The sequence below is a fragment of the Labrus bergylta genome, chromosome 19 (assembly GCF_963930695.1).
Source record: "Labrus bergylta chromosome 19, fLabBer1.1, whole genome shotgun sequence".
NCBI lineage: Eukaryota > Metazoa > Chordata > Actinopteri > Labriformes > Labridae > Labrus > Labrus bergylta.
This window is the reverse complement of record NC_089213.1, coordinates 21,328,097-21,343,264: the sequence shown is the minus strand read 5'-3', so window position 1 is coordinate 21,343,264 and position 15,168 is coordinate 21,328,097. Positions and strand designations below refer to the sequence as shown.

General features: G+C 39.2%; 2 protein-coding genes across 2 annotated transcripts; both read left to right on the top strand.

The window, feature by feature from the left end:
• Positions 1-703: 703 nt before the first annotated feature.
• Positions 704-7,145, top strand: lix1l (limb and CNS expressed 1 like). The gene is made up of 6 exons (XM_020634720.3): positions 704-1,247; positions 3,796-3,959; positions 4,341-4,481; positions 4,800-4,895; positions 5,181-5,258; positions 6,211-7,145. The coding sequence occupies exons 1-6, from the start codon at positions 914-916 to the stop codon at positions 6,460-6,462; spliced, it is 1,065 nt and encodes a 354-aa protein (XP_020490376.1). The 5' UTR covers positions 704-913; the 3' UTR covers positions 6,463-7,145.
• Positions 7,146-10,372: 3,227 nt separating this feature from the next.
• Positions 10,373-14,331, top strand: sf3b4 (splicing factor 3b, subunit 4). Its single transcript, XM_020634716.3, has 6 exons — positions 10,373-10,459; positions 11,674-11,802; positions 11,948-12,490; positions 12,832-12,993; positions 13,138-13,299; positions 13,937-14,331. The coding sequence occupies exons 1-6, from the start codon at positions 10,426-10,428 to the stop codon at positions 14,104-14,106; spliced, it is 1,200 nt and encodes a 399-aa protein (XP_020490372.1). The 5' UTR covers positions 10,373-10,425; the 3' UTR covers positions 14,107-14,331.
• The last annotated feature ends 837 nt before the right edge of the window (positions 14,332-15,168 follow it).

Here is a 15,168-nt window from a genome sequence, read left to right as displayed (position 1 = left end):
CTCGGGCCTAACTATGTATAACTCGTATTATTCATTAAAACAAAATGGATAAGTTATTAAAAAATTCCCCCAGTACAGTGTGTGCCCATTAGGATAAACAATAAATAATCAGGCCTATATTTAGTTTTTTGAACCATGCTTTGAATGTGGTGTGTCTACGTGAATTCTGGGGCTCATGGAACCAGCCTCAAGCAGACGCTTGAAGAAATGCTTTTTTTTTTCTCTTCCGCATTTCGCAAACGATTCAGTCACACAGTCTTAGCTGACATTCTATCACATTTAAACAAGAGGGCTTAACACATTGAAATGACTTGTGTAGACCTACATTTTACATCTGATTATACACAAGATGAACAGGAACTTTTAGGTATAAAGCCCCTAGAACTTTTGTTACACAAATTTTCTTGCAGAGGAAAAACACTGAGTTCTTCCAAAGGTTCTTAGTCCCTAGGAAAGGATGCTGGTGGTGGAATCACAGCTTTTCCTTTTGTAAAAACAATAGGTAGTCTAGTGGAGTTACCATTTCACGATATGGAAACATGTTACATCCTTATAACAAAGCACACAAAAGGAGAAAAAACACAATCTATTGTGTTTTAAGCAGTCAATGTACGATAATAATAAAATGAAAAGTAGGCTATTTTGCTTTGGTCCTCAGAACATATTCCTATAATACGAGGTGTCCTTGAAGGCATCATTTGACTGACAATCTCGCAGCCTAATCCAGAGAGTGAGGATGCATAGCAGCAGTGATATGTGTCGAATCAACACGGATAACCACTTCTTTCGGCTGTGATTGACAAAAGCCCGCTAATACTTTGTTCATTTAGTCCCAGGAGACCATTTTTTAACCTTAAGCAGCCGGATTTGAATCTCATCCGGACCGGGACTTTGCAGACGTTACGTTGGGACAATGGAATCCAACGTGAACAGTATCCGCCCTCAGAGGCTACAGCCGGGGATTGGATTCGGTTCAGGACCGACCGGGACCCTCCGCTCATCTCTCCGGCCTGGGGTAACCGTCCCCATCGCACCGCTCCTTCCCTCCCCGGTGCTGCTGGCCGCCTCGTCCGGGCCTCCTCCTCCGCCGCCTCCGTTACAGCTCCACAGCCTGTACGGCGGGTTGGGAGCCGGGCTGGGGCCGGGGGCTGCCGGCCACTGTAACCCGGGGAACCCGGCGGTGCTGAAGGAGGCGGTGGAGGCTGTGGTCCGCAGCTTCGCCAAACACACACAAGGTTATGGCAGAGGTAATGTCTAATGGTGATAAATGTCAAGTTAACATATTCCTCTGTGTCATGTTGCTGAGTTCTGTTGAGTTTCCACTTTTCCACTTTTAGCTGCGCCATTTGTTTGGACCTTTTATTAACAACGGAAAAAACACGAACTGCATTCCTGTTGAGGGCTATTCATGTCTGACAGTGTCACAGGTTTTCACTTTATACTGTTTTAGAACATGTACAACAGATTGAATGTTAACACACTGTCTCTGTATGCACATAGCTATAGTAACTTTGACTACATTCACTTCACTATAGGATTAAGTCCCACAGCTCTGGGGGATTACATTAAAGAACAATAGGCTTTTATCATCTGTCACGTTTAAGTGTCAAACTTTACAATGCACACCAACACAATACTGGACCAACAATGAACTTAAAAATACATTACAAAGGAAAGGTAAGCCAAGGTGATTCAGATGATGTCAAATGTAATGATGTAGTGGTTTAAATATCTAGTATTGATCAAAACATCAATGTCAAACCAACTTTTATAGAAATGAGCCTGCACATGTTGTTTACTACCCAGACTTACAAGTAATACCATATGAATGTTAGGTGGTGTGTCTTTAAAAAAAACAAAAACATAATAGCCTGAAAAAGGTTGTTTAAAAATTTGATTTTTTTATAGAATGCCTCGTGGTGATGAAATGTCAAAAGTTGAATAATCTTTTGTCTTTTTACTTGTAACTGCAGCACACAGAGAGAGCTATGTTAAAAACTTACATTACACCACATGTCTGCTGTAATGCCAGCTGTAGTCAGCTAATACGAAGTGTTCCTGTTTGGTGCTAAGAGGATTTATTTCCAAAAGATTGTCCCCTCATGCTCTGACTAGCAGCCTCTTCCCTCCTCTATCTCATTTCGGCGACTTAACACCCTCCACATTGGCAGCTACACAAAGGCGTTCATCAGGGCATTATTTTGGTCCTAATGTTGCTCCAGTACGGTCATTTACCCGTGGGAAGAATTAGATATCACAGACAAATTATCACATTTTGTATTTGTCACTATTTCCCCAGTCCATTGTAGACAAGTGTACTTTAAGTTTTTATACATGGCCCCCAGTTATAATAATCAGGGCCATTACCAGGGAAATGAAATGCTTATTCCCAACTCAAACATTGTGAAGACACACTGAAGTTATTCTGCTAGTGTTCACTTCTCTTCATGTTTGATCTATTTTTAAATCCTCTGTGCTATTTTAGTCAGATATGGAATAACTGCTGAATTGTGGGTTTGAGTCTGGGCCAGCGCCATTGTGATAGTCCATCCTCCACTATCTCCTAATATTTCCTGTCTCTTCCTGCTATATCTCTCAGGAAATCCTTCAAAAATGAATCATAAAAAAACAGACAAAAATGTAGGATGTCATCTCTCTCCTGGACCCTGTAGATGCTCAAAAATAACTTTGTTGTTTTCTCTCTTTGTGGCTTCATATTTAGAAAAACATCTAAACAATCCACTAAAATGTAATACATATACTGTGGATCGAATGGTTAAGATTTAATATTTGTAAGAAATTTGCTCTGTGATGTTTTCAGAGATCAACTTGTGTAAAAGTTTACAGAGCCATAACTGCTGTTTTAGTGTCGTTACAAACAACAAGAGATTCATTTACAGCTTTGCACACATTAAGAGCAATAAAAACAGGTTCGCTGTTAAGGGATTCAAATATCAGATGCCAGGATATATCTCGCCTTGTTTACAGAAGCCCTCGCTAGTCCCAGAGCTGCAGCCTTTAAGTGTTCTGATCTCACTCCAGACTCAGAGAAAAGAGGCAGGCTGCCTGCTCGCTGCCTGTGCTCGTATCAAACGGCGAGAGCTCAGCGGGGAAGGAGCCGAGAGGCAACAGAAGTCAAAGAGCTTTTTGGATAAAGTTGGCTGCAGCTGCGCTCTTTTTCTCTCCAAGCCAAATAATCGTTTCTAATTTTCCTGCCCCGTTTTTGTTGCTTGTTGTTCCCTCTGGCTGAAGGCAGGACTGAAACTTTCTCCCGTGGACACATTAAGGGGTTGTGTGGTTTTTCAGCAGCTCTATTGAGATGATGCAGAATTTCCTCTTATTTCAAATAACAGCAGGAAAAAACTTCTGGTATCCTTGAAATGACCTTCCCACCCTGGAGAGGATGTCACACAGTCATTAACTATGTGCAGAAAGCATTGTGCTTTTTTAAAAAGCAGAATATCTTCATGTGGATACGCTAGCCATATTAGCCTGAATAAATGTTGTATTTCATTTTTCATTTTTTTTTAAACCAGTAGGAATATTAAGTTAAATCCTTGATGTATAAATCTCTTACTATTCTTATTTTTTATTTTTTTGTTGTTATATTTTAAGTGCTTATTTATGTATCTATTCTTATATTGTTTTATTTGCTCTGATAACATGCTGCTGTAACACCACAATTTCCCAGTTTGGGATCAGTAAAGTCATTCTATTCTATTCTAACTTATTAAACAAAGTGTTGATGATGAGCATTATATGTGACCAGTCTTCTTTGATCTCTGTGCACTTTAGTAAACGTGGTGGAGGCCTTACAGGAGTTTTGGCAGATGAAGCTGACCAGAGGGGCCGACCTGAGGAACGGAGCTCTAGTCGTTTATGAAATGGTCCCATCCAACAGCCCTCCTTACGTTTGCTATGTGAGTCTTCCTGGAGGAAGCTGCTTCGGAAGTTTCCAGGTACAGTCATGTTATCGTTGTAAGAGAATGTGAGAGAGTCTGCAAACACTGCACACCAAATATTGATTCAAACTCCCCAAGAACCACAGGCCAGCAAATGACGGTCTCTTGCTGAGTGCACTCCACATAAACACCAGCTATGTTTGGCTCTCGGACAGTTTTTTCCTGTGTGTGTGTGTGTGTGTGTGTGTGTGTGTGTGTGTGTGTGTGTGTGTGTGTGTGTGTGTGTGTGTGTGTGTGTGTGTGTGTGTGTGTGTGTGTGTGTGTGTGTGTGTGTGTGTGTGTGTGTGTGTGTGTGTGTGTGTGTGTGTGTGTGTGTGTGTGTGTGTGTGTGTGTGTGTCGGGAGTGCTAATGCATTTTCTTCTTCAATGTTTTGACAGTTCTGTCCCACCAAAGCAGAGGCGAGACGCAGCGCTGCCAAGATTGCCCTGATGAACTCTGTTTTTAATGAACATCCTTCCCGCCGCATCACAGATGACTTCATCGAGAAGAGCGTCAGTGAGGCGCTGGCCACCTTCAATGTATGTTAAGTGTGATGTGTTGAGCTTTTTTCTCAACAGTAGGAAGACAACTGTGGTAAAAAAAAAAAAAGGGAGAAAGGACACATAAGAAAGTTTTTTTGTTCAATGCATTTAGCACGATTTACAATAAATATTTGAAGTGTGGAAAATGTTTTCAAGGCATTTACAAACTTTATTGTAAACAACTTTCTCCAAGAAGACATCCATCCTATCACATCATGTGTTAGAGTAACCCCCCCCAAAACTGTTATCTATTCAGCTGTTGTCCGGGGCCGATACATCACATTGGGATTTACTGGACTCTGCTCTTGTTTGCAGGGCAACAGAGAAGAGGCTGACAATCCCAACACAGGAATTGGAGCCTTTCGCTTCATGCTCGAGTCCAACAAAGGAAAATCCATGCTGGAGTTTCAGGTGCATTGACCTCAGGAATGTCTGTGTAGTACTAAGTAGCATTTTGACGCACTGTGGAAAATAGAATTTGCAAAGTGCTGGTGTTGAGCTAAGATTGTATAAATAAACCAATCAAGATGTTTCTACATGTTTATCTTCTACTGAGCTGCAGTATCTTCACCTAAAGTCAAAGTGAAAGAAAGGAGATGTGAAGGAAGCATGCATGCTTTGCGTTTTTGAATTGCTACATATTTAGTTAACCTCTCTTTTTTTTTTCTTCTGGCTTGGCTGTGTTTATGTTTTCAGGAGCTGATGACTGTGTTCCAGCTGCTGCACTGGAACGGGAGTCTTAAAGCCATGAGAGAACGACAGTGTTCCCGACAGGTACTCAAAGACTTTAACTTCTCGAGCAGATGAACACAATCATCGGTAGTGTTTAGTTTTTTTTTAGTTTTTTTTAATCTTCCTAAGTGTCAGGTTCCAGAAGCCTTTGGATCAAGCTTGAAATGTCAGATCTTTCCCCACAAGATACGACTGGTGCAGACGGATTAGATCATACATTTGAAAGCATGTGCTCTCCAGTTGTGTTCCACTCTATACTCTCGGTTTATTCTGATGCCATTTTTAAGGATCATAGAAGTACCTTAAAATGCAGGAAGCACCAATTAAACTTTCACTATCCAGACACCATGCCTGACACCTAAACTCAGGGTATCTAAGAATATAAAGCTAAGAGTTAGAGGTAGCCCTGTTTACCACACTCAGAATTGGTTAAACTGTAGGATATTTAGCAGGACATGTTGTGAAGGCTAGCTTGTCAAATGATGGAGACACTGTAACTAAAGTACCGGTACATCAGTCATATCTGGAGGATACCACATTGGCCTCCTAACATCAATATCACTGTCAGTTATGGTGTATCCTTAATTCAAAAGTCAAATAAGATTAAATCAAATATGATCAAATACTAAGAATGAAGTCATAGGTGACCTTTCTGACGACAATGTAGCAACAGCTCTGAGATGCTAAAACTGAGATGTTGTTGCCACATTTACTCATCTTTTATTTTTTATTTTATTATTATGTATTTTGTTGCCCCTTGCCATAGTCAGATCAGTCTGTGTGAACATAACGCACTAAAACACACACTGAGTTGTCTGGTTAATAGTCTGACTGATTTTTATTCACAGGTAGGTTTTGTGCTAGCTGTCCCTATTTTTATGTTAAGAAGTGGTTTCCACTTCTTGCAAACAAAGTGTATGTATCTGTTGCTCCAAACCTAACTACCCTGCTTATCTTTTCCTCCTTTCTATAACTCAACTTGTGTCATTTTCAGGAGGTGCTGGCTCACTATTCCCACCGGGCTCTGGACGACGACATGCGCACTCAGATGGCCGCCGACTGGGTGAACCGAGAGCAGAGCGTAGCGGGAACTATCGGGCAAGAGGTGGCGTCCACAGAGCGAGAACTGGAGGACGCCAGGCTGGCGGGCAGAGAACTGCGATTTTACAAAGAGAAGAAAGACATCCTGATGTTAGCTGTGGGTCAGCTCAGTGCAGCCAACACGGCCACCCTGCCCTCACACTAAAAAAAAAAAAACCACCGCCATCTATTGAGGAAAGAAGCTTTCACACTCTGTCGGATTCCTGGTAACAGTAACAGTTACTACTTATACATAAAGGTGACTTGTCTGAACTTTTAGATATGTATCTTGTGTTTGGGTTTGAGGACCATTAGGCCTTCACTTACAGTGTGCACATCAGTCCATGGAACACAAACTTACATCACCGCTCTAGCCGTTACCTCTTTGTGCCTAGTGATTACAGGATAACCACGCTTTCTTAAAAAAACAAAAGAAAAGAAAAACGCCCATAAACATGTTTGACATACCAGCTGACTAAGGGGGTTTCATACTTTTTTCAATATTTCTTACTTCATTTACTCAAAGTAGACCTGCAGAAACAAATCCTGCCTTTGATCCGTGAATGTACAGGAAAGAGATCTTAACCAAACTGATCTGATCAAAAGTTTGGATCATTCTGAAGTTCATTTCAACATGATTTAGACCATTTTCAAGCGTATAGCATTTCAGATCCTGGCAAATGAAAGTTTAAAAATGTATGGGTCTTAAAACCTTAATAAGAAGTACTCGGTGTGTGTGTGTGTGTGTGTGTGTGTGTGTGTGTGTGTGTGTGTGTGTGTGTGTGTGTGTGTGTGTGTGTGTGTGTGTGTGTGTGTGTGTGTGTGTGTGTGTGTGTGTGTGTGTGTGTGTGTGTGTGTGTGTGTGTGTGTGTGTGTGTGTGTGTGTGTGTGTGTGTGTGTGTGTGTGTGTGTGTGAACAAAATACTTCAGAAGCACAAAACAGCAAAGACAACAACAGTGTAAAGATCCACAAAGATAACCAAATGAATACACGTCCTTATTCTGCCTGTTGTAATGACAGTAAAGGTTAGTATGTGGAACAGATAACCGGCTTTCTAGTAAGCATAAAAATCCGACTTTTTGGCTCATGTTACATTTTGAGGGTACTTTGCAAAAATGTCAGCAGGTGACCGATTGCTCTGACAGCAGCTCAGGTTTTTTTTGTTTTTTTTAAATCAGACAGTGAACCATTGCTTTTCTTTTCTTTCCTATTTCTCTGTGAAGGCTTTGGACATATATTTAGCGTTTCTTGTATACTTGGTGACCGTGACACCAGCTGAATGTACATTGTTTTTTTTTCCAGTGAGCTATCAACTAAAGGATCTGCAAAGTGTTTAACATTTAGACCATAGAGATACTCTTGTGATACAGATTGTGTTTGTCATGTGCTTCGTCTGGCAGAAACAAGGACTAGCCACACTGCGGTGATTGAAGGGGGAATGTGAAGGCAAAAAAAAAAATAGAAAAAAGGAGTTGAGGGCTCTTTTATTGAGATGATTCATCATGTGTGAGTCACCGTACTGAAAACAAAACAGTACCAGCACTTGTGTTGTTGTTTCTTTTTGAATAATGGAAGAAAAGTGTTAGTGGGCTAAAACAATGTACCACCTTTCAAATATCTTAATGTTGAAGGACCTTTTTTTTTGTCTAAATGTGATACCTTTATTTTTTTTAATATCTATCTAAAATGTATTGAATACATTATAAGGATGAAGGCATTTCATGTGGTAGCCTTTGGAAGACCCCATGTGATGGAAGTGAGAGTTTGATTGGTAATATGTGGCTCCGTTTGGAAGGAGTTGTGGGCACAGAGTTATGTGAGTAAAACGGCAGAAGTCTAACTGCTGAATGATGGATAATCAACAACAGCAGGAAGTGATTACACTAAATCTGAGGAGACAGCAAATAGAAAACAAAGAACAGAGAAGGAGTATGATTCAAACCAGGACCTGTTTTATTGTTTTATTTCCCTATATCTTGCTTGAGATCATTGTGCCTTTATGAAAAACAGTTAGACATTTAAAAAACACTAAACTGTATCCTAATGAGGTCTTAAAAGAAGCATTTTACAGCATTTCTTTTTTCATTATGTTGAAGATAAAACTATGAATTACATGCTATATTACTGTTACAGAACCTTAAAGGAATATATTGACCTTTTTTTTGGAAATGTGCTTCTTGGCAGAGCGTGATATAAGATGATTGATACCACTTTTGTATCTTTTTACTACATATAATGCTAAGTTAGCTTAGCTTTTAGTATGAAGACAGGAAACAGCTAGACTTGCTTTGTCCAATGTAATAAAATATGTTAATCATCTCACCTGAAACTGACTTATGAAAAGATGTTTCTTAATGTTGTAAAAAGTTGAAAATATACATCCTTGGTAACGATATGGGATGATTTACTGCTGGAGTCAACTCACAGCCATGAAACAGTCTGACTATTTCTTTGTTTGGCAAAGCTTATTATTTACAGTACAAGTCTGAAAGTAGAATTAATCTTGATCTGATATGTCACCAGAAAGTACATTTCCCCAAATTTCTACTCCTTGAATATGTTACATGTCATTTGATAATGAAAGATTCATTAAATCTTGTTACCTTTGATTTGCATGTATAAGCATTATATATTGTTTGTTTGGTACACAATTTGCAAAGTTTGTCTGCAGCACAAATAGGAAAATGTCTCTGTTTTGTTTTCTTTGTGGCAGAGTTCCTGCACCTCTCCATTTAGTAAGTAATGAAAAGTTCAAATTAATCTTTGGACTGAGACAATGAACACGTTGAGATCACAAGTTTTCAGCTTGAGTACAACCTTGTTACTGACACATTTTCCTTCTCACTTGTTTTTTTCTTACTCCTCTAAGCTGCAAGTTCATTTGAGAAAAAAATCAACAAATCTAGCGCCCAACAAAACAACCTCAAGTCCAGTTCAATGACATACTGTACTTTAAGTGAACTCATGCCAAGGCTGAATGACAAAAAATAACTAGAGAATATACAAGTATTTTGAATGAGCTTGTCACAATATAATGAATTGTTTTCAGCATTTTTCTTATCATTTAGGTGATTTTTATGTGTGTGATTTTTGACAATAAGCCATTAATCTCTGAGCTCTCTTCTAACAACGCCTTTGACCTTTCTTTGTGATCATTATCAGTGATGGTTTTTTAAGCAATTTATTTTGTTTGCTATGCATTTTATTAAAAAAAAGAAAAGTATTGGGCTTTTATGACTTTTATGCATGATGTGTTGATTAAGTTTAGTTTGTATGTTTCATTTTCTACACAGTATTTTCTTTTGTTTTAAGTGTTTTTACCAGGCCCTTATTGTATGTATTTTATATGAGCATTTTGTATCCTGTGTTTATACTTTTAGTAGATTTTTATGATGTAATAAAATGGCTCATACAAATTTTCAATTAGTTTTTCATGTCACTTTTTTGACCTCTTTATAAAAGCAAACAAATGAACTTTCACATATTTATACGACCCTTGCAACTGTCACTTGCAAAGGTAAGCATTATGTGTATGGAGGACGAGATCTGACAGAAGTATAAATAAATAAATGTATAAATTAATAAATGTGGAAATAAATACATGTAGAAATAAATAAATGTGGAAATAAATACATGTAGAAATAAATAGATGTGGAAATAAATAAATGTGGAAATAAATACATGTAGAAATAAATGTAAGGCATTTAATTATTTATGTCCCATTTATTTACCAGTTTTTATTTATTTATTCATGCATTTATTTATTTATTCATTCTTTTATTTATTTATTCCAGTATTTTTTTATACATTTATTTATTTATTTATACTTCTGTCAGATCTCGTCCTCCACACATGGGGAGGTAACTCAACATAAACGTAATGCAAAACTTATTGAGGAAATGCAAGTGAGGCCCTCCGCTGTAATCCATCAAGGTTTAGTCGTGCATTCATGAAGTTAATTATTCTTGCCTTTTACTGTAAATAAAAGTGTTATATATAGAGTATATGATTCCTCCCTGAAACATTGTATTTTATTTATTTATTTATTTATATAATTTCCGCCTCCGGTACACACCGGAAGAGGCGGGACCTCGGTTTTGGTCGCTTGCTGTTCGTTGTTCATTCAACATGGCAGCGGGACCAATTTCAGAAAGAAACCAAGGTAAAGGCTTCTTTTATTAGCTGTTATCAGCCTTTCGGTTTGGCTATATTTGAACTTTTTGTGAGTTATTCTTCAAAATGCTTTCATAGTTTATCGGAGCGCTGCTTGCTGCCTGGTTAGTTTTTTGTTTGAGGTAAACACTCGGTCACATGGAAGTGGGAAGTTTGAGTTAGCTTAGCTTGCCACTCATTCAGACATTGATTTGAATCAAACGTTATTAGATTTCTTAGGCTTGCTTGCTGTGCTGGATCAACATATTTATGTTGCGTTGATTAGTATTTGTTTAATACATAATTCTGTCTGTTGTTAGCTCATCACAAACTGAGATACAGCCTGTATGCTAGCTGCAGTTAGCGCGAAAAGCTAATCGCAGAGTACTTAGCATCTGACTGCATCATAAAGACTCATCACTCAATCAAACTCTTCATTCATTGATCCGTTTTATGGCTTTTATACACCATTAGATGTACAACGCATAGCATCAGGTCCATTGTAAATGTTCATATATGTGGTTGATCAGGTGATAAGCTGACTGTTGTATGTGTTGTTAGATTCAGAGAGAACTACCCACTTTTATAATTAAACATTTAAACACAGGCCTTTGTAGGGACAGTATAACAAAATATTGCAGTTGCTGATTCTGTTGCTGCACCTAATTATTATTATATTAACAGAAAACTTCAACAGACATAAAGATAAATTATAGTATTCCACAAATATGGTTTTTAAAACCCTGAAAAACATGCTCCTTTTTACATTTAGACTTAGACTTTCTTTATTGTCATTCAAACTTGTACTTTACAGTGCAGATAAGAACGACATTTCGTTGCATTTGGCTCGTTGTAGTGCAGGATAAATAACAGCAACAAGTATTCACATAGAAAAATAAGGTGCAGGTATAAACAGAAAAGCGATGTATAAAATTACTATACAGATAAATATATTGCGGTAGTCCTGTGTGGGGGTTTCAGGGGGAATGGAGGGATTATTTTTTTGTGTTCAAAAGTCTAATGGCGTGTGGGAAGAAGCTGTTACAGAACCTGAAAGTTCTGCTTCGGAGGCTGCAGAACCTCTTTCCAGAGTCCATTTCTGGATATGTTAGCATTTCAAATCAACCAAATCACATTTTTAAAATGAATATTCCACTTTAGTACTCTTTAAGAAACGTGATAGATCAAAGCTATCATTCAGTTCTCATGGTTTTCCCCCCCCAGATGCCACTGTGTATGTTGGTGGCTTGGATGAGAAAGTGTCAGAGCCGCTACTATGGGAGCTCTTCCTGCAGGCCGGTCCTGTTGTCAACACACATATGCCAAAAGACAGGGTCACTGGCCAACATCAAGGTGAGTAGTATCAACTATGCTCAACTGTGATTACCAAGGCTGCAACCTCACAATCAAGAATGAAAATCAAGAGTCTGGTACTTTTTGAATCTGAAAGAATCTAGTCTGAAGATGAATAATGATCACCTGTTTTCACTCCTCTCAGGTTATGGCTTTGTGGAGTTCCTGAGTGAAGAGGATGCTGACTACGCCATAAAGATTATGAATATGATAAAGCTCTATGGCAAACCAATTCGAGTCAATAAGGCCTCCGCACACAACAAAAACCTTGATGTTGGCGCCAACATCTTCATCGGGAATCTTGACCCGGAGATTGATGAGAAACTGCTCTATGACACGTTCAGCGCCTTCGGTGTGATCCTCCAGACACCAAAGATCATGCGAGACCCAGACACTGGCAACTCCAAGGGTTATGCTTTCATCAATTTTGCTAGTTTTGACGCATCCGATGCCGCCATTGAAGCCATGAACGGCCAGTACCTCTGCAACAGACCCATCACAGTGTCCTACGCCTTCAAGAAGGATTCTAAAGGAGAGCGACATGGCTCAGCTGCAGAGCGACTCCTGGCTGCACAGAACCCTCTCTCCCAGGCCGACAGACCACATCAGCTGTTTGCAGACGCTCCGCCACCGCCAAGTGCTCCGACACCTGTCCTAACGGCTCTGGGAAGTGGGATGACAATGCCAGGTATGACTGAAATACTGTGTACTTGCCTCTTTTCTTAAGCTAGTTTCTTAATGCTTTTCATAATAAGAATACAGGATCTGTATGGAATGACTGGTTATATGTGAGTTCAATGACAGCAGGGTATATAGATAGGCTTATCTAACTCTAAAAGATGGATCTTTAATCTGTTGGTTTTAATAACATGAATTAAATTTACTCTTGGCTGACAAAGCCTTTTTATGAGGCATTCCTGGTAAAACAGATTTGTGGCTGAGGGTGACAAGATTTAGCAGCCAGTATGTCTTTGTGGACTCGTAGAAGATAAAATTATAAATTGTAAATAAAACTTGTTTTTGGTGCAGGCATGCCACCCCCTGGTTTCCCTAACGTTCCTCCTCCTGGGTCCATGCCTCCTTCCATGCCCCCTTCAATGTCCATGCCTCCGAATGCAGGGGCACCGGGCATGCAACCTGGTGGTGGGCCTCCCCCCGGACCACCACCCTTTCCTGGCAGCATGCATCCAGGTAAACTTGAACTTTCTCCACAGTGGTTGCATGATAAATGCAGGTGCTTTTTTTTTTTTCTCTGCAAAAATGTAGACAGTGCAGAACATGGGACTGGTTCTTTGCTTTTGCTTGCCTGTAAACTTTATTGTTCGTGTTCCACAGGAATGCCTCAGATGCCTATGCCCCCTCCTGCTCCTCCTGGCATGGTGCCTCCACCTCCTGCCCCTCCAGGATCAAATCAATCAAGGGCACCGCCACCCCCTGGGATGCCCCCACCCCCACCTATGGGCATGCCACCCAGAGCACCATATGGACCTCCCATGGGTAAGCACTGTTACATCTCCTTGAGTTGTTGTAAAACAAAACAGTTCACAAATGCCTCGCCTTGATCTTCAGACTCACCTTGATCTGAATGATAGCACAAAGTGTATCCCATATTGGTTTATGAGCATTGTGGAGAGTTATGGTACATGATGTGTTCAAAGTTAAGCTCATTGGTAGGGATGATATAATGAGTTGAAATCGGTCATCATAATCGATCATGGCTCAGAATATGATTGAGATTATGGTTTAAACAGATGTTGTGCCACAACACAAACCATGCATAAGTGAGGACAGAATGGGCGCTGAAGTATCTTTTTTATTTGCATAGATGGAGCAGAAAGCTTGAAAATATATATATATATATATATATATATATATATATATATAAAAATAAATAAATAATAGAGGAACATTTTAATAATTGTTTTAACTTGCATATGTTTGTCTGATTGTCTGAAGTTCTTATTTTTGTAATATTTCAAAAGTTTATTCTCCATTACTGTGGAGTCCGATATGATTCCTGTTCATAAATCTGACATAGTGTTTACCTTTTGGAGAGTAATGGCATTCAATGGGATTCAAATATAAGATAGGTGTTTTAGCACAATATGACCCTCTTTCTCTCTTTCTCTCTCAGGTCCACCTGTGCCACCAGGTATGAGAGGGCCCCCTCCCCCCATGCCTCCACCTGGCTACGGCGCTGGTCCTCCTCGTCCTCCTTTTGGTTTCCAGCGAGGACCTCCTATGCCTCCAAGGCCCCCCGGCGTCCCTCCACGTGTTCCTATGAGAGCACCAATGCCCCCATAATCCACCTCAGACTGCAGCTTAGCTCTTTTTTAATATGTTAAAATCTACTCAAGTTTGTAATAGTGAGAATAATTTAACTGCCGTTTGTACCTTCTTTTTTTTTTTGTCACTGTACAGATGAAGACAAATAAAGTTTTTAGTACAATTTTTTTCTTTCTCGCATTAACATGTACTTTGCAATGGTTTTTAATTTTGTAGAAAGATGATTAAAATGATGCTTCTTTAGTTCATTTTCAAGAAAGCAAAGTTATTTGGGAATATCATATATGCTGAATTGCAGCATGGTCAGTATCTCCCCTGGCTAGACCAGATATGTACTTAATTAATAAGCTGCTTACACATGTCCCACAATAGCCATAAACACTTCCCCTCGTTATTTAAATTAAAAAAACTATGAATCATAAGTATTGAGTATTTTTATCCAAGAAATGTTCTCAATTTCTACATCTCTACTCCCCCACATTAAAGATTTTCTTAAAAACAAAACTCTTATCCAAACCACTGTTGGCTATAAAACAGTTTATTACAGGCTTTAAATAAACATCCCAAAAACTGCAATGAGGACACAAGTACTAATAAAGGAAAGCTTATTGTGTGTGAGAGGAAAAAAAATAAAGCAAAATATTATACTGTACGTCCTTTTTTTTGAATGGTGCAGTTTGCTACATCACACTGTGAGAAAAGCCCATGTTTCTTCATTTTTGATGCAGCAGAAAGGATGAAGAATATGGCAAATGGTTGGCATAGCAACAGGAGTCAGGTGCGCTTGCACGTGTAAAATTGTTCACAATTCAGCATTCGTGTTGAATGAAAATACAATCTGAGAGTACGGTTTTTGTGCTCATGTTAGCGGGCATGCACATTTACAGGGGAAATAATGTGAATTCAGTTTTTCTTTAAATTGAATAACACATGTAGCCCATTCATTTGCAAAATTGCATTTAGATCCCATTAAAGTACATGCACGCGTTAAAGGCACAGAGCTGGGGGACAGTATACGGATGCAGAAGTGCGCAAAAAATATTCCGGAGGAAATAAAAAAGCCCTCCAGATATGAAGGCG

What these genes read in the sequence shown, in the direction of transcription:
- lix1l (XM_020634720.3), top strand. Translation starts at nt 914, where the DNA reads ATGGAATCCAACGTGAACAGTATCCGCCCTCAGAGGCTACAGCCGGGG. An exon ending in GCTGCTTCGGAAGTTTCCAG is followed by an intron (nt 3,960 to 4,340) that starts GTACAGTCATGT and finishes ATGTTTTGACAG; the next exon opens with TTCTGTCCCACCAAAGCAGA. An exon ending in AATCCATGCTGGAGTTTCAG is followed by an intron (nt 4,896 to 5,180) that starts GTGCATTGACCT and finishes TTATGTTTTCAG; the next exon opens with GAGCTGATGACTGTGTTCCA.
- sf3b4 (XM_020634716.3), top strand. Translation starts at nt 10,426, where the DNA reads ATGGCAGCGGGACCAATTTCAGAAAGAAACCAAG. An exon ending in AATTTCAGAAAGAAACCAAG is followed by an intron (nt 10,460 to 11,673) that starts GTAAAGGCTTCT and finishes TTCCCCCCCCAG; the next exon opens with ATGCCACTGTGTATGTTGGT. An exon ending in TCCTGGCAGCATGCATCCAG is followed by an intron (nt 12,994 to 13,137) that starts GTAAACTTGAAC and finishes CGTGTTCCACAG; the next exon opens with GAATGCCTCAGATGCCTATG.